The following is a 24,553-nucleotide window of genomic DNA, read 5'->3' as shown; positions in this document are numbered from 1 at the left end:
ATACATATCATAATAAATACCTTATAGTGACATTCAAAAACAAAAAAAAAAAACAAAGTAGACCTTTTTTCATTACATTTTTAATAAATATCATTATTAATATATGAACAATTAGTTTAATTTATAAGTATGAGTTAAGCGTAACTTATAGTTAAACCCTTCTCATGATATTTTCAAGCGTAACTTATAATTTTAATTAAAACCCTTCTCCTTCCTGTGCCGATCGTTTTTCTCACGCCGCACACACGCGGCTAGGTTTCTTAGCTTTTTCGCACAAAACCTCTATTCTTCTTCGATCGAGCTCATTCTCCATCGATCGAGCTCATTCTCCTTCGATCGACCTCTTTTCCCTACGCCACACGGTTCTGTTCTTCGCACGCCGCAAGCCGCCGCTTACACAGACGTCTTTCTACAGCGTCGAACTTCTTTCTCACACCGCACACGACCAGGTTTTGCTTTTTGCACACCACCTCATTCTCCTTAGATTTCCTCTTTTCCCTATGCCACACCTCTCGCTAACGCCGCAAACCGCCGCTCACATAGACCTCTGCTGCCTTTTCCAGGAATGCGCCGAATCCACCCTTCATCTTCTTAGGTTTGTGTATGTGCTAATTCTCTCTTGTTTCTAGGTTTTGCAGATTTTTTTTTTGTTTTGTTTTGCTTTACATTTATGTGTAAGTAGAGTAGTATTCTGCTAAAACATGTTCAATTTTCCCATCCTATTTTTCATTTATTTTAGGAGAATTCTAAATCCACCATCATAATATTATTATCTTCTGAATTTGGTTCCAACTAACCTGCATTCATGCATGTAAACATCTTGATTTAGTTGTATTTTGTTCTTCTCTAATGCATTGATTTGTGTTGGTTTTAACCTTTTGCCTATTATCTCTGTGAATGGTATCTTCCTGTGTCTATGATAATAATTTATTTTGTTGTGTTTAGGATATCTTTGTTACCCAATCGGAAGTCAAAGGCATTGATTTCTTTTGTTCTGTTTAGGATATATTTGTCTTCTCTAATGTACTAATTTCTTTTGTTCTGTTATCTTGTTCTTGGCTTATGAGCATTCTGGATATCAAGGATAAATTATATGAATCCTTTGACAAAATTATTAATTGATTTATTACTAATCATCTCTTGTTTCTCCCTCTCTTTCTAACATTTAGGATAAGAAGTTTTTGATAGAGATATCTAATTATATTATTTATATGTATCTTTTATATCACTTGTCCTTTTCTCTCTTATCTTTTATATCACTTGTCCTTTTCTCTCTGGATAATTTACTGACGCAAGGAAGATCTTTAGATTTATTGGTGATGCTGCCTTCATTGATCTTATTGATTTAGTAATCCACTCTTGTTTCAAAGTTGCATTCTCATGTTCCTAAAGAATCATAAATGGGATAAATTATGAATAAATATCTTGATTTAAATGATGACTCAATTAACAAGCTATATAAACATATATATAAATAGATAGTGTTGTGTTGTTTCCTTACCAAGGAAGATAAGATTTGTTCTACTGTTTGTTTTGAGAAAAAGTTGTCGATGAGGTTGAGCCTACAAAATGATATGAATAGAAAGATGCTTGAACAATATAAGTGATAAAGTTGGCTAGAATTTCTACTAATCAAGGTAGATAAATATCAAACCTGAAATTGTCACAGATTTTCACAAATGCCTTCCTCGTGTCCTTCTCCTGTTAAAACAACCAACCAATGAGGAACATATGTATGCTTTGGATCATACCACCATAAGATGTCAGCAATTATTGCAGATGAGAATCTCAAAAAATTTCAACTTACATTCATCATGTATTCCCTGCAATGAAGAAATGTCCAATCGCCAACCCCATAACGTCCATGTGCTCCACCATTTCTTGCACTACAGAGTAACACATAATTTCCTGAAGCAAGATCATAAAACATTTCACATTAAAAATGAATAAGATTCAAACCTTCCTAAAAGGTATTCGCCAAGTGGAATAGTACGATCAACCCATTCAAGTATACCAGCACTCGGAGTAAAGGGTACTACCTGCAAGATTAGATACTTGGACTAAACATCATAAATGAATAATGATTACTAATAGATGTTAGGATAATAGCTTCTTTAGTTGGTCCAGAATATTTCTATGCTTCTTCAGAAACTTAAAAAAAGTTCCAAACATTGATTTGTTCTCTTGATATGGCTAAAGCTGGAAATCCTTAAATTAACCAAACTATTCTTCTTGTCATTGATCAACAAGTGTTATGGAGTTCTGAGAACTTTAAAACCTCAATTGAAGGAACAAAAGGAAGCTATGAGGTGAGTGGAGGTTTTAGTCAAAGACACCAGAAGCTTAAGCTTTAAAGGTCTTTCCTTGTTACCTTTTTTTTTTTTTTTTGTATGGTATATTTTTCTTTTATACTGTGTATTATTCTTAGGTGAGGTAAATTATGAGATACCATATATTGTTGTATCCTCTTAAGTGATGATGTTTCATTCTTGATTTGTAAAGCCTTATCCCATGTCTCTTTAAATTTCATTTAAACTATATTTGTGGTCTATAGTTCTTATACTTGAATTTCACTTGTAACTTAGTTCTTTATTTATGAATGTTAAATTTAGTATATATGCATTTTATAATTTAACAATTTATCATAATGTTAAATTGATTTTAATAATTTTTTTTTAGAATCATTATGGATAAGAGTTGGGTGGTTTTACCGAGACAAACTGAGGAGTATAGAAATGGAGTTGAGTCTTTCTTACAATTTGCATTTTCTAATGCTAACATAAATGGAATGATTTTATGCCCTTGTGTGCGGTGTAAGATTGGTATATTTATTTCAAGAGCGGTTGCTTATGATCATTTGACGGTTGATGGATTCATCAAAGGTTATACTCACTGGGTAGCTCATGGAGAAATAGCTTATAGTGCATCTACAAACTCTGATTTTGTCCAATCTCGAAAGGATGCAGATGATATGCAAGGATTAGTTTACGAGGCATTTGGGATTCCAGAGCATAATGATAGTATTATCAGCACATCAGCATTTGAAAATGATAAGGAGATTCCAACTAGAGAGGCAGAGAAATTCTATAAATTAATTGATGATTCACAAAAAGAATTATATCCAGGTTGTAAGAAATTCTCAAAACTTGCATTTATTATTCGTTTGCTTCACTTGAAGTGTCTAGGGAAAATGACCAACAGGATTTTTGATATGCTTTTAAATTTATTGAGAGAAGCATTTCCAAATGCAATGGATGATTTGCCTAAGTCGTACTATGAAGCAAAAAAATTGATGAAGCAATTAGGACTTGGTTATGAAAAGTTTGATGTTTGTCCTAATGATTGCACTTTGTTTTGGAGGTTGGATAAAGACAGAATTCAATGCAAAATATGTAGTGAGCTTAGATGGGAAACATCTGAAAATGATCCTACTGGTGAGAAAAGAAAAATCGCACGTAAGGTTTTATGGTATTTTCCAATAAAGCCTAGATTACAACGTTTGTTCATGTCATCCAAAACAGCATCCCATATGAGATGACATTCTGAATCCCGTACAAAGGATGGTTACATGCGGCATCCGGTTGACTCTCCATCTTGGCAAACATTTGACCATAAGCATCTAGAATTTGCAAAGGATCCTAGGAATATAAGGCTTAGTTTAGCATCAGATGGATTTAATCCATTCAAAAATATGAGTGTGACACATAGTACGTGGCCAGTTATTTTAATGCCATATAATCTTCCACCATGGATGTGTATTAAGCAACTATACTTTATGTTGTCACTATTGATACCTGGCCCATCCGCTCCAGGGAATAACATCGACATCTACTTGCAACCTCTTATTGCAGATTTGAAGGATTTATGGGAGATAGGAGTTCAAACATATGATGCATCAACTAAACAGAATTTTCAATTGCATGCTGCATTACTATGGACAATAAGTGATTTCCCCGGATATGCAAACTTATCCGGATGGAGTACTAAAGGAAAACTTGCATGCCCAGTCTGTCATCAATTTACACATTCACAATGGCTAAAACATGGTGAAAATTATTGTTATATGGGTCATCGGAGGTTTTTAAATAGTGATCATGTATTTCGAAAAAATGCTCAATTTTTTGATGGCACAGAAGAGCATGGAAGACCACCACCTACACTATCAGGAGACATGGTGATAAATGAGTTGAAAAATTTGAAATTTACTTTTGGAAAAACAGTTAATGATAATTCAGCTCTGCCATTCAATTGGAAAAAAATGAGTATATTCTTTGATTTATCATATTGGAAAGATAATGTGATACGTCACAATCTTGACCTTATGCATATTGAAAAGAATGTATGTGAATCTATTTGTAGGACATTGCTGAATATAGAAGGAAAATCGAAAGATAATCTCAAATCACGACTTGATTTGCAAGAAATGGGGATAAGATCATCACTTCATCCTATTTCGAAAGGATCAAATAAAGTTTATTTACCTCCCGCATCTTTTTCAATGGGGGAAAAAAGAGAAAGATATATTTTGCAAGGTCTTAAAAAAAATCAAAGTTCCAGATGACTATGCATCCAATATATCACGATGTGTTCAAATGAAACCGGCAAAATTAAGTGGTCTAAAAAGTCATGACAATCACATCTTGATGCAACAATTATTGCCAGTAGCACTACGCAAAACTTTATCTAAATCTGTTCAGATTCCTTCGATTAGATTAAGCAGATATTTTCAAGAGTTATGTTGTAAAGTAATTTCTCCTACAGATTTGGTTCGTTTAAAGAGAGATATTGCTGTGATCCTATGTGAATTGGAAAAGATTTTTCCTCCATCATTTTTTGACATAATGGTTCATCTAACTATTCATTTGGCAACTGAAGTACAACTTGCTGGGCCAGTTCACTATCGTTGGATGTATCCAATTGAAAGGTATTATACAAATCTTATTGATATTTTTTTAATAAATAGTTTGTTAGGTAAATAATACAAATTGTTGTGTTTTGACACAAGGTACTTGGGAACATCGAAGTCTTATGTTCGAAATAGAAGTAGACCAGAAGGATCTATTGCTGAAGGGTATTTAGCTGAGGAATGTTTGACATTCTGTTATTTATATTTAGCAGATTACGTAGAGACAAGATTTAATCAAACATCAAGAAATGATGATATAAATATTGACTCTCCATTTGCATTAGATGTGTTCAACTACTCAGGTCATGCACTTGGAAAGACCATTGCAACTAAGTTTGACATTGAGATATTAAAGAAGGCACATCAATATGTATTATTCAATTGTCATCACATCCAATCTTATATATATAAAGTATGTTTTTTTTATATAAATCATGTGTTCAAATATATAACTATTTAAGTCATCTTTATTTATAAATTTATTATTCTTTTTTGTAGTGGACATCGAAGAATTCTGAATCAAAGTCATTCTCATATTCCACCACATCAAATTGAGCGTTTACATAGTGAAACGTTTTCCTCATGGTTTGTCAGTCATGTAAGTTGTGTTGTAATAGTTATTAAAATTATATGTTATAATTATTTTCAAATATGATTGATTAATTACTTATTGTATGATAGATTGAAGATATAAACCTTGCAGCAGATGATCTAGTGTCAAGTGATTTGAGATTAATTGCCAGAGGCCCGGATGCCATTGGCATACGATATGAAAAATTTATTTCAAATGGATTTAGGTTTCATACAAAGGAAATGGAACGTAAGAGAAAAACTCAAAATTGTGATGTAACTGTTAGGGCAACTACTTCAAGTTATTCAAGTATAAGAGATCATAATCTAGTATTAAGTGAACTTGATTATTATGGGATTTTACAAAATGTGATTGAGTTAAACTATGGAGGAGGTCGAAAAGTTGTGTTATTTGAGTGTGAGTGGGTCTCCAAAGGCAAACGGCTAAAATTGGATGAGGATGGCTTTGTGTTAGCAAATTTTAAAAATGTTAGGCGTCATAACGAGCCTTATATTTTAGCATCTCAGGCTATGCAAGTATTTTATGTGGAAGATCCAATTGATTGTGATTGGCATGTCATTATCACCACTGATGCACGAACAAAGCATAAAATGCAGCCTATAGCAGATGTTGATACATATCTTCAAAGTAATATTCGTAATTCTGAAGACTACAATGAACATGAAGAAGTGGTTTGGATTCGAGATGATGTTGCAGGAGTGGAAATTGATACTGATTTGTGATGAAAATTTATCTGATTCATGCATTTATGCTTATTTAATTATCATTGTAATAACAGTACAATTTGGATTTTTATATGATGATTGAATGATATATGGTGTTATGCACTTCTTTTTCATGTTTAACTTTTGTGCACAGATAGTGATGATGTACTTCGTAATACTAATACGAAAAAAAGAGGTCCTTCATTTATAATTGATATTAGAAGGTTTATGATTCTGTATCATCTATAATTTGTAACTAACTATTATTTGCAGTAGGAATGACTCCTAAGCGTCGAACTAAAAGGAAGTCTCGCTTTAAACTTCAAACTGAGATTGATATGGAACCATCAGCTATGCGTACAAATCACACAGATCGACATTCAATTGAACAAGGTATTATCTAAAATTATGCATATAAATTTTTATTTACATTGGTTTACTTGAATCAATACTTTTATTTATGGTGGAAAATATGCAAGATACCTTGAATAACCAAAGAGATGCAGCTTCAAATCAATTCCATGTTGATGTACAAGATCCTATCCCACATGTTGAAAATAATTTTTAGTTCCAGACCAAAACGATGATATGAATGAAAAATCTAATGAACGTAACATATATGAAAATTATAATAATTTATTTTATTATTTATACGCTATCTTAAATATCTTTTTTAACTTTTGTGCACAGATAGTGATGATGTACTTCGTAATACTAATAGGAAAAAAAGAGGTCCTTCATTTATAATTGATATTAGAAGGTTTATGATTCTGTATCATCTATAATTTGTAACTAACTATTATTTGCAGTAGGAATAACTCCTAAGCGTCGAACTAAAAGGAAATCTTTCTTTAAACTTCAAACTGAGATTGATATGGAACCATCAGCTATGCGTACAAATCACACAGATCGACATTCAATTGAACAAGGTATTATCTAAAATTATGCATATAAATTTTTATTTGCATTTGTTTATTTGAATCAATACTTTTATTTATGGTGGAAAATATGCAAGGTACCTTGAATAATCAAAGAGATGCAGCTTCAAATCAATTCCATGTTGATGTACAAGATCCTATCCCACATGTTGAAAATAATTCTTTAGTTCCAGACCAAAATGATGATATGAACGAAAAATCTAATGAAGGTAACATATATGAAAATTATAATATTTTATTTTATTATTTATACGTTATCTTAAATATCTTTTTTAACTTTTGTGCATAGATAGTGATGATGTACTTCGTAATACTAATAGGAAAAAAAGAGGTCCTACGTTTATGAAAGAAATTTGGGGTCGACCTAGCACATTACCATACATTGAGATTACATGTGATGATATGGGGCGTCCTATAGGAACAAAAAGAAATAAATTTACTGATTTCTTGGGGTCTTTGGCAAGAAATGGTAAGTATTGTCCAATTGATGTGGAAAATTGGCATAAAATGCCAACGGAAAAAAAAGAAAGATATGTTAAATGTTATAAAGGTAACTAAAATACTTTTGCATTATTTTAGTGTTTAAGAATTTAAATTTATGCAATGATAATTTATCTAAATATTTTTGGTAGGAAAAGTATGATCTTCCTCCGGGGACAGAAAATTGGACACTACTCTCAATAGCAAAAAAATGGAGAAACTGGAAGTCAGAACTTAAAAAGAAGTACTATAATCCTGAATTATCAATTCAAGTCCTGTTAGAACAAAGAGATGAAAGAGCTCATGCCGAACCGTATATGTGACTAATTACATTTTGGAACAAAGAAAAATCAAAGGTAGATAATTTTTTTTATTTAGAATATAATTTGATTCTAATCGCATATAGATTTTTATTTTGACTAACATGTGTGTATTTCAATATATTAGGAAATGTGCGAAAAAAATAAAGCTGCCAGAAAGCACAAGATAATGCATCAAACCACTGGAAGGACATCTTTTGCTCAAGTGTAACACAAATTGGTAATTCTTCTTATTCATATTATAATTCTATACGAGTTTTAGTATCCCCACTAGAATGTTCAAGCATAATAATTGTATTCATTCGTCACTTTTTACTAAAGAAAGATAGATAATTTAGTAAGCAAATCATGACCAACTAGCTCAAATAAGCATTTTAATTATTGTAGTTACCAAACTGAAATTACTATAAAAATTTGGCACATGTTTATATAGTATAGAACTAGAGCTATTGTGAGTCTATGCATGGATAACATGTTGTAACAACTTGAATTTAGATATAAAAGTTATCTAATTGTGAAAACGCAATGATTTTACAAAGAAGTGAATATTGACTTATTTAACAAGTTATCTAATTTGGCACATGTTTATTAGATTGAGATGAACTTGAATATTTGCAGGAAAAAGAAAAAGGATACCCTCCATCATGAGTTGAATTATTCCAGGCTTGCTTTACTCATGCCAATGGAAGTCCTTCAAGTAATATTGTAGCAGAAAGATTGGTAAGCTATTTTTATACTCTTCAACTATGTTGTAGCAAAAATGATTTATTTTAATTATCATTATATATTTAATAAGTATCAACATGTTATGTTTTGATAAAAGTTGCAATGAATGAATTAACAAATCAACTTCCTGAAGATTCTAATGATCCAGTGAATCAGAATGATATATTTGCTCAAATCATGGGATCAGATAGACCTGGTCGAGTACGTATGCTTGGTGATGGTGTTAGTCCATCTGATTTATGGGGAGAAGTTCCTAGTCGTGGCACATGCAATCGACTAGTGATGGAACAACTGACAAAATTAGAAAAAATGGATGAGCAAATTAAAAAGCAAGGCCAACATATTACAATGTTAGAAGCTAAAATTTCTGAGCAATCAAACTAGAGTCATTTTTCAAATTGTAATAGTAATCAACACACATCACCAAATAGTAATCCACAAATGTCTGTTCCTCATCATCCATCTTTACGAGTAAGGTTTATTTAATTTCATTTTTTATTATGCGTTTCACATATCTTCAAACTCTTTAAATTTTTAACTCTTTTGCACTTTTATGTAGATTGGATGTTTTGTTTTGATCAAAAGTTTATTTGATTCAACGAAAATTGTGGCAAAAGGAGTGCTCCATAGCATGGATCCAAATACTATAGTAGGGAGACAAGTGTTAGGATCTTAGATGGCTAGAGGGGGGGTGAATAGCCTCTTAAAAACTTAAACACAAATTTCTACAAAGAAACTTGTTAGCACAGCGGAATTAGGAAACTAAAACAAAGAGGAAACAAGCACACTAACACACGGATTTACGAGGTTCGGGGATAACTTGCCCCTACTCCTCGGCGTGTCCGTAAGGTGGACGGCCCCTTGATCTTCGGTAGATCGCACCCCGGATAAATTCCGGCTAAAGATCCTCCTTCTCGGTGGAGTAATCTCTCCACAAAGTCTCAAGAAATATATATGTTAAAGCACAAGACTTACAGAGCTCGGTGGCAAAGAAGAATGAACTAACGCTTACAACCACGCGAGAATCAGTGGAAACAGAGAACTCACAGATAGCAGTTTCTCTCTCGAGAGCTCAAGAACTTAGCACACCTCAACGATCAACAGAACGTTTTGTTTTCTTTCACTTTCTTGCTTTCTTGTTCTTCTTTCCTCTCGCTTTTTACTGCTTCTTAAGCCCCTGTTCTCTGCTGTCACAGATCGTGGTCAAACTACACAGAATCGTCGCTGCAGCGAATCCCTCTTCCTCCTTACCTGGTTCTCTGAACTCACACCAATGAAATCACCGTCTTGGTGTCTTCGAGCTCGAACCAATCACCGAGTCAAGCGGATCGTGACGGATCACACCAAGAGCCGTTGATGCTTCAATGCACCATGCCGTGAATCACAGCGAAAGGCCATTTGTCGATTCCTCTTATGGACTTAATTTGAAATTAGGCTTGGAATGATACCTGATCCCGCAAACTCAAAAGCTAACAAAGACAGAGGATTATATCACATGAATCGTGCAGATCAAATGCAGTGGAAGAATCGCAGAAATAACAAATCTGATTGTGTGTGTGGATCGGTCACGGACCGATCCATGGACCGATCAGACATATCCTGATCGGTCCGATCTTCTCGATCGGTCGTGGAGACCGATCGGGCCGCAGCGGTCTCCATGACCGATCCATGCCTTCTTCTCTTCGAATACCCTCTCCCGATCGGTCTAAGATCGCGGAAGGGATAAGGGTGTTCGATCGGTCTATGGACCGATCGGATTCCCTGATGGTCCACAGACTGATCGGTCACCAGACCGATCCATGGAAACTTAGTTTCACTGGATCGGTCTGCCGACCGATCCACTGTCTTATGTATCCCTGGATCGGTCTGCCGACCGATCCAATGTATCATGGAATGTCCACTTAGGTCCCTTTCTGACCTAGTCCGGAGAACGAGCTACCGAGCCCTCTCCGACTTCGTCAGGTCCAGAGAACGAGATACCGAGCCCTCTCCGACTTCGTCAGGTCCAGAGAACGAGCTACCGAGCCCTCTCCGACCTAGTCCGGAGAACGAGCTACCGAGCCCTCTCCGACTTCGCGTGCCAAGTTTCCAACTTGGACTTTTCCCTTCCACTTGATCAACCTTGATCATTAGTCAAACCGAGTTTAGTTAACATCTGATACAAACTTTAATCCGTGTCAACATCAAAACAACAGCCAGGTCAGACTGTATCAACAATCTCCCCCTTTTTGTTGTTTGACAACACGATTTAAGTTTAGATAAGAAATGTTCTTATTTTCATAATTTTAGGGGAATCAAGATCCTCCCCCTAAGATGGATGCACCACTAAGTCAATAACGGGAATCAAGATCCTTCCCGTTATCTTTTCCCCTAAAATCAAGCCTTCATACATCTCTAAACTTAGGTATCCTCTCCCCCTTTGTCAAACACCGAAAAAGTGCAAATGAGGTGACAAAACTCATAAGGCTCCCCCTTAACTCATACTGTCTTTTTCTTAATGCACCTAGAGTTCCCTCTAAGTGTATTATATGACAGCAAGAAGGAGATAAGATATAATCAAGTCATGGCATAGGAACAACATATTAATATGAACTGAAGCATAAGGAAAAGCAAGAAATAGACAAATGAATAGCAAAAATATATGAGTAGCATAAGTATCCAGGTCAGACAAAGATATCCAACAAATAGCATCCAGAACACAGACAGGCAAAGTGACACACAGAATGTATCAATCAATATCCTCAACAAGAGGAACCTCATCATCATCTGCGGGAGGCACGTAACCCTGAGGCGGCATGCTGGAGCTCGAAGGTGGATGACCCGAGAAATGCTGTGGAGGTGGGTAGTTGGCCATCCAACCCAGAAGCAGCTGCTGCGTCACCAACTGCTGATTGCGTAAGTCATCATAGCGCTGGTCGATCCGAACACGCAGTCCATGAAGCTCAGCAGACAGCAGCTCATCGTGCTGATCGAAGCGGCTCTCTAGCTCAGCGATCTGCCAGCGCAGATCAGGATCGGCCTCATCAGCAGCAGGAGGAGCAGCAGCAACCTGTCGAGGAAGTGCCCGTGGTAACTCTCCCAGACCTCTCCCATCCTTCCACCGAACAACCCCATTCTGTCCCAAGATATCGGACTTGGAAAATGCCCGTTTCCCAAGTCTGCAATCCTGTCTGACCATCTTCACTATCCTACCCTTAGACACATCTATCAGAAGGGTCTCGAGCCAATCTGTAATTATATGCCCATAAGGCATATAAATAGTGGAGCTGCTAGGCTGAGTATATGAGATGATTGAAGAATAGATGCTGGACATAATGTCAAAGTCGAGACGCCGACGCAACCCATAAAGCATCAAACAATGATAGGATCGGATCTCTGCTAGAGGTTTGGATGTGATTGGAAGAAGACAGTTTGTGACTACCTTAAAAAGAATATAGTCAGGAGGAGATAGTCTCAGAGCCGCAAAAGTAGGAAACTCGACATCCAACTCATCCAGTCCATCTGGTCTAGGATGACCGAAGAAGTACTCATAGATGGAATCAGGTGAGACATCAAATGGAGGAGGTAAAGGATGAGGCAAATCAGGATAAATGGGAAAAGGATCTCCTGAACACATTCGGCAACCTAGATACCCAAAGAATTATACAACTGAGAAATCGATAGTTCTCTTAGCCACTCTAGTTCTATAAGCACCATCATTGGCCTGATGAAGATTGTTGTAGAATTCAGATACTAGGTCATAGTTGATGTCCCTTTCTAGGTAGACTAACGAGTCAAGTTTATAATAAGCCAGGGTTTCGGATACAGAGGGACAAAACTCATCCATGTACTTTCGATCCACAGACCGACATGGGAGTAGCTTGAATGTCCTCTGTTGAAACGCTTGTTCAAACTGTCGGTTCGGAAATCTCGAAGAGGAAGAAGGTTGAGGTTGGGAGGGTGCCTGGGACTTGGATTTTTCAGCAGATGACTTAGAAGTACCCTCACCGGCTGATTTCTTCCTAAATAGGTCAAAAATGAGACATGGTCGGGGCAAATGGGAGTCCACGGGAGCCACAGAGTCGAGAACCGAGACAACACACAGAGATAAACTGTGAAAAGAAGCTAAAATACCAAAAATGAACAGATTTTGGGGAGAAAGGAAGTTACCTGGGCGCCATTTGAGGCTTTCGGAGAAGATGAAGAGAAGAGTCGGGACTGAGGAGTGGTTCGGCTAGGGTTTTCGGCGTGAAATGAGAGGACGAAGAATTGGGGGAAGTTAAAGAGGGTGATCATATCATAAGATCGGACGACTGTCCGATCAGGAGAAATCCTGACCGATCAGGGAACGTCCTGATCGGTCAGGGACTGTCCTGATCGGTCGTGGGGACCGATCAGGGAACCTCCTGATCGGTCCCTGGACCGATCAGAGGTCGATCACGTACCAAAGCCACCTGATCGGTCGTGGGGACCGATCAGGGAACCTCCTGATCGATCCCGGACCGATCAGAGACCGATCAGATAGCATCCTGATCGGTCCCTGGATCGATCAGTGTCTGATAATCAGTGATTTCAGTCTCTGAAATTCGTATCGAAAGCTCTGAAACTTGGTTCAACAACTTCCAAGTTCAGAACCTAGAATCTGAAGAGCCCACAGATTATATTCAGTGATACCAATGAATATTTCCTAATGATGAGCTCTAATGATTTGGAATTATTTAGGGCTCGAAAGTTTCAGACACTTCATAACAAATGTGTCGAATCTCAAAGTTTCAAAACCAGAGAAGTTTGTTTTGTTTGTTTGCTGAAACTATGATCTATAGTGAACCAAGGTAATAAATCTAACTCAGGCTATCGGTTCAAAATATATCCTTGCTATGAGTAGTTACAAGTTTGTCAAAATATGTCAAAATTTCTTCACCAACTTGTCCTATTTTCAATCAAAATCAGGAAGGTATCAATCAAGAGTATCATTCAACACATCAACAAGGTTAGATGATTTCTAGACACAGGTCCAACCAAGGTTCCTTGGTTGGAATATATGAGTAAGATCTAGGAGCCAAATACACATGAATTGTATAATGGCCTTCCCCATACTCAATTTATGTCTCTTCAACCTAATTATTCAAGGGATGCATGATACATTTTGAATAATTTGGTTGATCCTAGCATCTCACCCCATATTTAGCAAACAAAAATAATTTGTTAAACCTTATAGTTTGTGTGAGATGTCCCCAAGTTGCCCAAATTAATTTCCCAATTTCTCTTGTAGTTTTAGTTGTCCTTATTGATCATGATGAAATCCTAATGGCCTATTGAGCCAAACACATCCCCAATTCTCTCCTTAAATGACTAAATTCATTTTCCGGAAGGGGTTTGGTGAAAATGTCGGCTAAGTTTGACTTTGACTCAACATATGTGAGTGCAATGTCTCCCCTAGCTACGTGATCTCTAATGAAGTGATGACGCACTTCAATGTGTTTGGTCCTTGAATGATGGACTGGATTTTTCGTTAGGTTTATTGTGCTAATGTTGTCACACAACACTTGCACTCCTTTATATGAAAGTCCATAATCTTCTAGAGTATGAATCATCCACAACAATTGTGATACACTCTCTCCCATGGCAATGTATTCAGCCTCGGTCGTGGAGAGAGCAACACAATGTTGCTTCCGACTTGACCAACTAATCAACGATGAACCTAAAAATTGGCAACCTCCACTAGTGCTTTTCCGATCCAATTTGCATCCAGCATAATCGGAATCGGTATAGCCTATCAAATCAAAAGACTCTGTACGAGGGTACTACAGTCCTACTCTAATTGTGCCCTTGAGATATCTTAGAATTCTCTTAACTGCAGTTAAATGAGATTCCTTGGCACAAACTTGATATCTAGCGCACATACCCACAGCAAAAAGTATGTCCGGTCGACTAGCTGTGAGATATAGAAGACTACCGATCATGCTTCTATATTGCGTTAGATCAACTGGTTTCCCACTCTCATCATTGTCAAGACGAGTGTTTGTCGCCATTGGAGTGGACACTTCCTTAGCGTCACTCATGTTGAATTTTTTGAGCATCTCTTGAGTGTATTTCGTTTGATGGACATAAATTCCATCTCGAGTTTGTTTGATTTCAAGTCCAAGGAAGAATGTCAATTCTCCTACTAGACTCATCTCAAACTCACTTTCCATGTGAGAAATAAATTCATTCAAATAGCCCTTGTTATTTGAGCCACAAATTATGTCATCGACATACACTTGGGCTACAAAAATGTTTTCACCATCTCTACGCAGAAATAGTGTTGGGTCTATTTGGCCTCTTACAAAATCCTTTTCTAGTAAATATGTTGACAACCTTTCGTACCAAGCTCGTGGTGCTTGTTTAAGCCCATAAAGTGCTTTCTTGAGCTTGTACACGTGGTTTGGAGCTTCGGTATTCACAAACCCCGGTGGTTGTTCAACATAGACTTCTTCTTTAATAAAGCCATTTAAAAAGGCAGATTTAATATCCATTTGATAGAGCTTGAAACCTCTATGTGCAGCAAAAGCTAGCATCAAACGAATGGACTCTAATCGGGCCACGGGAGCATAAGTCTCATCATAATCGAGACCTTTGACTTGACTATAGCCCTTGGCTACAAGTCTTGCCTTGTTTCTTACAACTTCTCCCTTTTGATTTAACTTATTTTTGAAGACTCATTTAGTTCCAATAATGGTGGTCTTCTTAGGTCTAGGAACTAAGTCCCACACTTGGCTCCTTTCAAATTGACCTAACTCATCTTGCATAGCTATGATCCAATCAGGATCGCACAATGCCTCATCAACTAATTTTGGTTCAATCTCTGAAATCAATGCGACTTCATTAGACTCATTTCTAAAGAATGACCTAGTCCTAACCCCTTGTTGGATGTCTCCCACAATTTGGTCTTGGGGATGACTAGTGGCTATCCTAGATTGTCTTGGTGTTGGTGGTGCCTCATGAATGATCTCACTAGGCACAGGCAAGGACTCAATATCAGGCAACGGATCAGATTGAGTTCTTTGTTGCCTTTGCTCATTATCATCAGAGTCAACTTCGACTCTTTCTATGTTTCGATCATTCAAACTTAGTCTTCTAAGTTCAAATTGAATTTCTCCTACATCCCTTGATTGATCATTTAAGTTAGGGATTTCTTCAAAAGCTACATCAGAGGACTCTTCAATCAATTTAGTCCTATTGTTGTAGACTCGATAGGCTTTGCTGGTGAGCGAGTACCCGACCAGTATCCCTTCATCAGCCTTGGCCGAAAATTTTCCAAGATGGTCCTTGGTGTTCAAAATAAACACCTTACAACCAAACATCCTAAGATGTTTAATTGTAGGGGGTTTTCCAAACCAAAGTTCATGGGGAGTCTTTCCTAAAAACCTATGTATCAGGATTCGGTTTTGCACATAGCAAGCTGTATTTACAGCTTCAGCCCATAAGTAACTCGGTAGTGAGTACTCATTGAGCATACTTCGTGCAGCCTCTTGTAAGACTCGGTTCTTTCTCTCCACAACCCCATTTTGCTGTGGGGTCCTTGGAGTAGAGAACTCATGCCTATATCCCTTTTCTTGACAGAATTCTAAAAACCTATGATTTTGAAATTCCCCACCATGATCACTTCTAATGGTTTTAATTGTTGTTGATTTTTCATTTTCAGTTCTTCTACAAAAGGAAATAAAAATATCTATGGTTTGATCCTTAGTTTTTAAAAAGAAGGTCCATGTATACCTAGTAAAGTCATCAATAATCACTAAACAGTATGTACTTCCATTTAATGAAATAACACTACTGCAATCAAACAAATCCATATGTAATAAGTCTAAGGCAGTAGTTGTACTTACAGCGCTTTTACCTTTATGAGGCGCTTTAGTTTGCTTACCCTTCTGGCATGCATCACACAATTTGGTCTTTTGGTACTTGATGCTTGGTAAGCCTCGCACTAACCCTTTGTTGACCAGCTTCCGGATATTCTTCATGTTCACATGAGCTAACCTCCTATGCCAAAGCCACGATTCTTCTTCTTTTGACATGAAACACTTAGCAAGAGCATTAGTAGCACTTTTAAAAGAAACTTGATAAATGTTATCTACCCTTGTGCCTACTAGTACCGTGTCAAGTGTGTCAATGTTTTTGACTAGACATTGACTCGAATGAAACTCAATTGTATAACCCGTATCACACAATTGACTGACACTTAGGAGATTAAAAGTCATCCCCTTGACTAGAAGGACATTCTTGATTTGGAGATATTCGGATATATGAATGTCTCCAACCCCTATAACCTTAAGGCTACCATTATTATCAAAGGACACATTACCTCTATTTTTGTTTTGAATGGTAGAAAATAGTGACTTGTCCCCAGTCATGTGCTTGGAGCATCCACTATCAACAAACCAAGTTGATAGACGCTCCCCCTTTACCAATGCCTACAAGACACGAAAGATAGATGTTTTAGGTACCCAAATCTTGGGACCTAATGCATCTACAATGAAAGACTTAGGCACCCATGCCTTTGTTACCTTCTTCCTAGTCTCATGAACCCTAGAAACATGCGATCTATGAAATTGGGTTCTTGACACTAAAGAAATAAAGCTAGACTCCTTAGGTTGGTATCCTAATCCAGCCTTGTTGTAGACCGCCCTTTGGGCATTTAGAATCATGTCTAGGGTCTTAGAGCTAGTTGAGAATTTTTCAAGCATTTTCTTGAGTTTTTCAACCTCACCCTTCAAGGCCTTGTTCTCATCCTCAAGGACCTCTAGATATAGGTCATCAACCTCATCTTCCCTAAGGGCCCTCAAGTTTTCTACTTCTTCTTTTAATGATTTATTTTCTGTTTTTGATTTTTTAAGCAAGGTAGACAAATGTGTAATAGTCTTATAGCATTTTTCTAAGTGAGAAGAGGTTACCTCTTCATCATCCGAAGATGATGAAGCCGCGGCTGAAGTGCTTGAGTCATCACTCTCGGACTCAGACTCCTCCCTTGCCATGAGTGCCAATTGCCGAGTACTCTTCTCCTTCTTCTCTTCCTCCTCCGATGAGCTTGAGGAAGATTCATCCCAAGTGGCCTTGAGAGCTTTCTTCTTCTTGGCTCTTTCCTCCTTCTTTTTGGCCCGTTCCTCCTTCTTGAGTTTTGGACACTCACTCCGGTAGTGGCCTTTCTTGCTACACTCATAACATGTAACATTAGTCTTATCGATATTTTGATCATTAGGTTTACCTTTTCCTTTGTATCTTCGGCTTCTTCTCATGATCCTCCTCACAAAATTTGCTATCTCGCTTGATGATGATCCACCTTCATCATCGGACTCGGAGGAGGATGTAGATGAAGAAATTGTAGGACCGTTAGATTCGATAGAGGGGGGGGGGTGAATATCGATTCGAAAAAGACGAGTATAAACGCAGCTGAAAAGTAAAATAGACACAGATGTTTTTACTTCGTTCGGAGCCTGTGACGACTCCTACTCGAAAGCCCGTACTCCGTGAGTACTTTCGTTGGGCAATTCACTAGTAGTTCGGAATAATGATTACAAAAAATAGTACAATGAATGCTAATGAAAATGAAAAGCAAATACCGACAATAAAGACAAGAAAGAAGCGTAGTGTCGGAGCTTTGTTAGCGTCGCAGAAGTGCAGAGCAGTGGAAGACTTTTCTTTTCGTTGTTGTTTTGAAGCTCTCCTCTGACCCTTCTTTTATATGAGGCTCGGGGCGCCCTGGATGCCTTCCGGCCTGTGACGTGGCAAGTCCAACCAGTGAGCTCCACGTGGCGGCGACGTGACAGGATGAAATTTCCCTCCCGCACTTCCTCGAGACTTTGTCCAATTATCAAATAATGTCTGCAAGACAAATGTTAGTCCGGAGGCAAATTTACCTGCACACAGATTGTTAGCAAAAGCAAAGTGAGTATGAATTAGCAAAATAGTATGACTTAGATTCCGTCTTTCCGGGACCGGAATCTAGTCGATCTCGACTTAGACATCCGAAATGGTTCTAAGCCGGATCGGCGCTAATGTTCCCTTCCTGGGAACGTCCTCGATCACTCTCCTCGGTGACTTACCTCACTTACCTGCCAGACGTCCGGTCAGCCCGTCGACCCGTCTGGACTTCTCGCCAGCTATCCGGTCAGCCCGTCGACCTAGCTGGACTTCTCGCCAAGCGTCCGGTCAGCCCATCGGCCCGCTTGGACTTCTCGCCAACTATCCGTTCAGCCCGTCGACCTAGCTGGACTTCTTGCCAAGCGTCCGGTCAGCCCGTCGACTCGCTTGGACTTCTTGCCAGCTATCCGGTCAGCCCGTCGACCTAGCTGGACTTCGTGCCAGACATCCGGTTAGCCCGTCGACCTGTCTGGACTTCTCCTGCACACTCGATCAAAGTGTCAGACAACAACAAAACTAACTTAACCTATTTGTCATTCATCAAAACCTGGGTTAAATCGTTAGTGCTAACTGCACCAACAGAAATCTCTTTCTCCTTCTTCTTTTCCCTCTTTCTTCTTCCATCCTTGTTCTTTGGTCCTGCAACTAAGGCAATACCTTTCTATCTTTGACCTTTGTTAGCAAGTTTATGAAGTTCCATTTCACAAAAGAATTCGTCTAATTTAACAATGGAAAGATCCTTGGAAACCTTGTAGGCATCTACCATAGATGACCACAAGGCATTCCTTGGAAAGACTTTAAGAGCATACCTTACTAGATCGCGATTCTCCACGCGTTCATCCACGGAATGTAGACCATTGATGATTTCCTTGAACCTCCCATGTAGTTCACTTACCGTTTCGTTTTCCTTCATGGTGAGATTTTGTAGTTGATTCAAGAATAGGTCCCTCTTGGCTATCCGAGAATCTCAAGTTCCTTCTTGGAGCTCGATAAGCTTGTTCCATAAATCTTTTGCACTCGAGAATGGACCTACCTTGACGAGTTGGTCCTTGGCAATCCCACATTGTAAGGTGACTACCGCCTTGGCATCGGCTTGCCCTTTACGAGTTTGTTCGGTAGACCACCTTGATGAATCGAGTTCCTTACTTTCTTCGTCCTTTGGTGGTGTGAATCCTTCCTTGACCGAGAACCACATGGAGATATCCGTCTTGAGGTAATACTCCATGCGGCTCTTCCAATATTGGAAATCTGCTCCATCGAAGAAGGGTGGTCTGTTGGTGCTGAATCCTTCCTTCATGGTCATCTTCTTGCTCCTTAGGATGTTAGTCCAGATGAAGAGCACCAGGCTCTGATACCACTTGTTAGGATCTTAGATGGCTAGAGGGGGGGGTGAATAGCCTCTTAAAAACTTAAACACAAATTTCTACAAAGAAACTTGTTAGCACAGCGGAATTAGGAAACTAAAACAAAGAGGAAACAAGCACACTAACACACGGATTTACGAGGTTCGGGGATAACTTGCCCCTACTCCTCGGGGTGTCCGTAAGGTGGACGACCCCTTGATCTTCGGTAGATCGCACCCCGGATAAATTCCGGCTAAAGATCCTCCTTCTCGGTGGAGTAACCTCTCCACAAAGTCTCAAGAAATATATATGTTAAAGCACAAGACTTACAGAGCTCGGTGGCAAACAAGAATGAACTAACGCTTACAACCACGCAAGAATCAGTGGAAACAGAGAACTCACAGATAGCAGTTTCTCTCCCGAGAGCTCAAGAACTTAGCACACCTCAACGATCAACAGAACGTTTTGTTTTCTTTCATTTTCTTGCTTTCTTGTTCTTCTTTCCTCTCCCTTTTTACTGCTTCTTAAGCCCCTGTTCTCTGCTATCACGGATCGTGGTCAAACTGCACAGAATCGTCACTGCAGCCAATCCCTCTTCCTCCTTACCTGGTTCTCTGAACTCACACAAATGAAATCACAGCCTTCACTGGTGTCTTCTGAGCTCGAACCAATCACCAGGAGTCAAGCGGATCGCAGCCAGATCACACCAGTAGCCGTTGATGCTTCAAATGCACCATACGCCGCGAATCACAGCAGAAAGGCCATTTGTCGTATTCCTCTTATGGACTTAATTTGAAATTAGGCTTGGAATGATACCTGTGATCCTGCAAACTCAAAAGCTAACAACACAGAGGATTATATCACATGAATCAGGCAGATCAAATGCAGTGGAAGAATCGCAGAAACAGCGAACAAATCTGATTGTGTGTGTGGATCGGTCACCAGATCGATCCATGGACCGATCAGGACATTTCCTGATCGGTCCGCATCTTATCTGATCGGTCGTGGAGACCGATCAGACTGCAGGTGGATCGGTCTCCACGACCGATCCATGCCTTCTTCTCTTCGCAATACCCTCTCCTGATCGGTCTCCAAGACCGATCAGTTACTCGATGTGCTGCGGGTGTTTCTGATCGGTCATGGTCAGTTACACTCGATGTCTTCTTGAGTGTTTCGATCGGTCACGAGGCCGATCCATGGAAACTGGTTTCCTTTGGATCGATGCCGATCCAGCATCTTATGTATCACTGGATCGGTCTGGCGATCCAATGTATCATGGAATGTCCACTTAGGTCCCTTTCGGCCTAGTCGGAGGCGAGCTGGGCCTCTCCGGGCTTCGTCGAGTCCGGATAACGAGCTCAGGAGCCCTCTCCGGCTTCGGGTCCGGAGAACGAGCTCAGGCCCTCTCGGGCTTCGTGGGTCCGGAGACGAGCTCACAGGGCCCTCTCCGACCTAGTCCGGAGAACGAGCTACCGAGCCCTCTCCGACTTCGCGTGCCAAGTTTCCAACTTGGACTTTTCCCTTCCACTTGATCAACCTTGATCATTAATCAAACCGAGTTTAATTAACATCTGATACAAACTTAAATCCGTGTCAACATCAAAACAACAGCCAGGTCAGACTGTATCAACAACAAGCACTAGGACCAAATTGGTGTGAAGTAAGAATACAAGTTGTCCTGGAACCAGAAGAGAGTTTAATTAGACCTTATGATCTTTTACAGAAGTTTGAGGATGCACTTGGAGGAATGATATCTTGGCCTTATCATCTGGTATATTTTCTACTTTTCATTGAAATATTATTAATTTTTTATATTTATCATGTAATTATAATTTTAAATACATATGAAATGCATTTGCAGTTAACAGTAAACGAAGATTACTATTAGGTGAATATGATCTGATATTTTACATTTTCTTGTTTGGTATGATATTTAATCTTTATCATTATTTCTATTACCTTTTTGTCTTCATTGTTTTATTTCACTAATAAAAATTATTGTATTTGTAGGTGATAGGTACTTGGATTTTTGTGAAGCAATACGATGGTTGAAGATGGTCTGCCTAGTTAGTTTCTATTTTATAAGACTCTGTTCTAAAACTTAATATTTTAAGTGTAGTGTGTTGTTAGTTTTGGATGTAAAGAACTTGTCGTTAGTTTGCATTTGTAACTTTGACTCAAATATTTGTTGGATGAATTTAGATTATCTATTTGCACTTTAAATTATATTTTATGATTTTTTTTCTATTCTAAAAGATGGATGGATTATGATGAAGTACAAATATTGAATTCATGTTATATATTATATATAAATATTAATGATCATTTTAAATATATTTATAAATTATTATAATGACATTTGTTAATGTCATAATAGATTAGTTAAGGTGATATTTAAAATGATTTTATAAATTATCTTTACTGACATTTTTTATTGTCCTTATAAAAAATATAAATATCATAATAAATGAGTTTTAGTGACATTTAGTTTTATCACTGTTATGATGATAACACGACATATGAAAATGTCCTTAGAAAAAGACTTTTCTTGACATTTTAGAGTGTCGTTATATCTTTAAATTAGGACACTATTACTGTTAGCATTGATATTATATAACGACATTATAAAATGTCAGGAAATTGAGGAGGGTCTAAGACGACATCACTTTATAGGGCGTTTTTGGCAGATGTCACCAAAACGTTAATGTCACTATAAATATGCTATAAGGACATTTATGTGTCATGATAGACTAATTTTCTTGTAGTGTGTGATAATCAAATATTAGAAGAAAGAGAGAGTTAGACCGCCTTATGTTATCAGGCGCAGAATTCCTGATTGATCATAGGCAGGATGGGTTCCCAGACCAGGCACGTATAACAAAGCTTGAACTAGTTCCCGACCTGCTCCAGACTGATCAAATCCCCTAGCTCGGGCTTTACAAATGGTCTCGGTAGTTTCACTTATACAACTCCCAACCGGTCCTTCAATAGTCAAACCACGAAAGATGAGTCTCTCATCATATTCTCATATCATCATAGTCTCCGATAGAACTTGACCGACCCACTACAATTCATTCTCATCCCCAGATCTGGAACACAAGGTGCAGCCTAGAGTAGTGCTAGGCCTGCTCCGATGTGTCGGGTGTCCTCAGCTCAAGTCGCGTAGCCAGGTCTGACACTTTAAATAAGACAACTCTCGACCGACCTTGCAGCGATCAAGACGCAATGGATGGATCTCCCGCTAGTATCATATACAAGTAACAAATAACTCCTAGACGGGTCACCGTGGCTCATCTTCCTTATCAAGACTCAAGCTGAACACCACCTCTAAATGGGAAGCCCAATATTAACGACAGAGAATCGTAACCACCTGTCAGAGAATAACTGTCCCCAGCCAGGGAATATTCCAATGGTCAGTCATTTCCTGAGAATGGAATCTTCTTTCAACCAATGAGAGGGCACCACGTGTCCTTCATCACCCAACCGGTCCTGACACCCGATATTCTCTAATAACGATTAGGCTCCAGAGGTACGCATTGTCATATAAAAAGAGAGGTCCTCTCCCTTGAGCAGGTATGCACACATACACACTCGCCATCTATAATTCTTTTTCCTTCGTACACTGTTCTTCCGGAGAAAAAGTACCTGACTTGAGCGTCGGAGGGCCTGCGTCGGGGACTTTTTCCTTGGTTTCTGGTCTTTAATGCTCCGTGTGCCTGTTTGAGTGTGCACAGAGCCCAAGTACCGCCGGTTTCGTCACCACTGTCCCTAAGCCCTACGTGGGGGGGGGGGGGTCCATTTTCCAGTGCACATACGCTAGGTATGTCCAAGTCGCCTCTCCGTCAAAATCGACACCATCTCAACTGGCCTTTGTCTGTCTCAGATTCTGGACAGGATCAATTTGGTGTCGTCTGTGGGAACTTCCTTCACCTATTCTGGAGCGTGACAATGGAGGATACCAGAAAGATCAACATCACCATGATAGCAGGAGAGTACGAACTATTCAAGGAGGCCAAGAGGCGAGCGGCTACCGAAAAACACACCACTGCTTCACACCACACAAGATGCCTGCAGTTTCAAACGACCAAACCATCGTTTCTGACAGGGGTCTAAGAGGAAACAACCTGTGGATTTTCCTCAAACCTTCTATCGCGAGCCCTGCCCGAACTTTATAACAAGGGTCTAGACTATTATAATCAGAAGGAGCAACACCAGGCCTCCATGGCCGAGAGTTCCCAACTCAGAGATTCAAAAAAAGGGAAAGCCATAGTCCTCCGAGAGGAGCCAGGGAGATGTCCGATGAGCAAGTGTCATTCTCTCTAAAGGTACTTGAGGAAAAGCTACTGAAGGGGTACAAGCCCCCATTTATTGGAGAATATGATGGTAGCAAGGATCCAGATGATCATCTTCAAAAATTTTTGAACGCTGCATTGCTGCACTAGTACAGTGACGCCATCAAGTGCCGAGTGTTCTTAAACACTTTCTGGCTCGGCACAAAAGTGGTTCGATAGATTATCGAACGGATCCATCACCTACTTTCAAGACTTCAAGAACGTTTTCCTACATCATTTCACTAGCTGCAAGAAATATCAGAATACGGATCATTGTCTCTTCGCCCTTAAGTAAGGGTCTACGGAATCCTTGAGAAACTATATCAAACACTTC

At 38.8% G+C, this 24,553-nt stretch overlaps 1 protein-coding gene and 1 long non-coding RNA gene across 30 annotated transcripts; one reads left to right on the top strand and one right to left on the bottom strand.

Moving 5' to 3' along the window:
- Positions 1 to 185: 185 nt before the first annotated feature.
- On the top strand, positions 186 to 22,111 carry LOC121981198. Of its 29 annotated transcripts, XR_006111758.1 has the most exons (14): positions 186 to 449; positions 564 to 601; positions 2,290 to 2,356; positions 4,762 to 4,924; positions 5,006 to 5,318; positions 5,405 to 5,504; positions 6,476 to 6,595; positions 7,012 to 7,131; positions 7,218 to 7,349; positions 7,461 to 7,690; positions 7,773 to 7,976; positions 8,068 to 8,160; positions 8,559 to 8,660; positions 21,899 to 22,111. XR_006111758.1 is itself a non-coding variant. In XM_042533611.1 (8 exons), exons 3-7 carry the CDS (start codon positions 5,489 to 5,491, stop codon positions 8,591 to 8,593), a joined length of 423 nt encoding a protein of 140 aa, XP_042389545.1. In that variant the 5' UTR covers positions 186 to 449; positions 564 to 595; positions 5,405 to 5,488; the 3' UTR covers positions 8,594 to 8,660; positions 21,899 to 22,111. The 29 variants fall into 29 exon arrangements, 11 of the variants coding, with proteins under 11 accessions (XP_042389545.1, XP_042389543.1, XP_042389541.1 ...); XR_006111757.1 differs by lacking the exons at positions 2,290 to 2,356; positions 4,762 to 4,924; positions 5,006 to 5,318; positions 5,405 to 5,504 and adding exons at positions 21,612 to 21,659; positions 21,750 to 21,812 and having other exon boundaries at positions 564 to 595; XR_006111759.1 differs by lacking the exons at positions 4,762 to 4,924; positions 5,006 to 5,318; positions 5,405 to 5,504 and having other exon boundaries at positions 564 to 595.
- LOC121981200 lies at positions 1,650 to 2,051 on the bottom strand. The gene is made up of 3 exons (XR_006111773.1): positions 1,960 to 2,051; positions 1,808 to 1,886; positions 1,650 to 1,701 (listed from the first exon to the last, which is right to left on the bottom strand). It is a non-coding gene; the product is annotated as an uncharacterized LOC121981200 (long non-coding RNA).
- Positions 22,112 to 24,553: the final 2,442 nt, after the last annotated feature.

The sequence above is a fragment of the Zingiber officinale genome, chromosome 5A (genome assembly GCF_018446385.1).
Source record: "Zingiber officinale cultivar Zhangliang chromosome 5A, Zo_v1.1, whole genome shotgun sequence".
Lineage (NCBI taxonomy): Eukaryota > Viridiplantae > Streptophyta > Magnoliopsida > Zingiberales > Zingiberaceae > Zingiber > Zingiber officinale.
The sequence above is the reverse complement of the archived record's forward strand: the minus strand, read 5'-3'. Positions and strand labels throughout refer to the sequence as shown.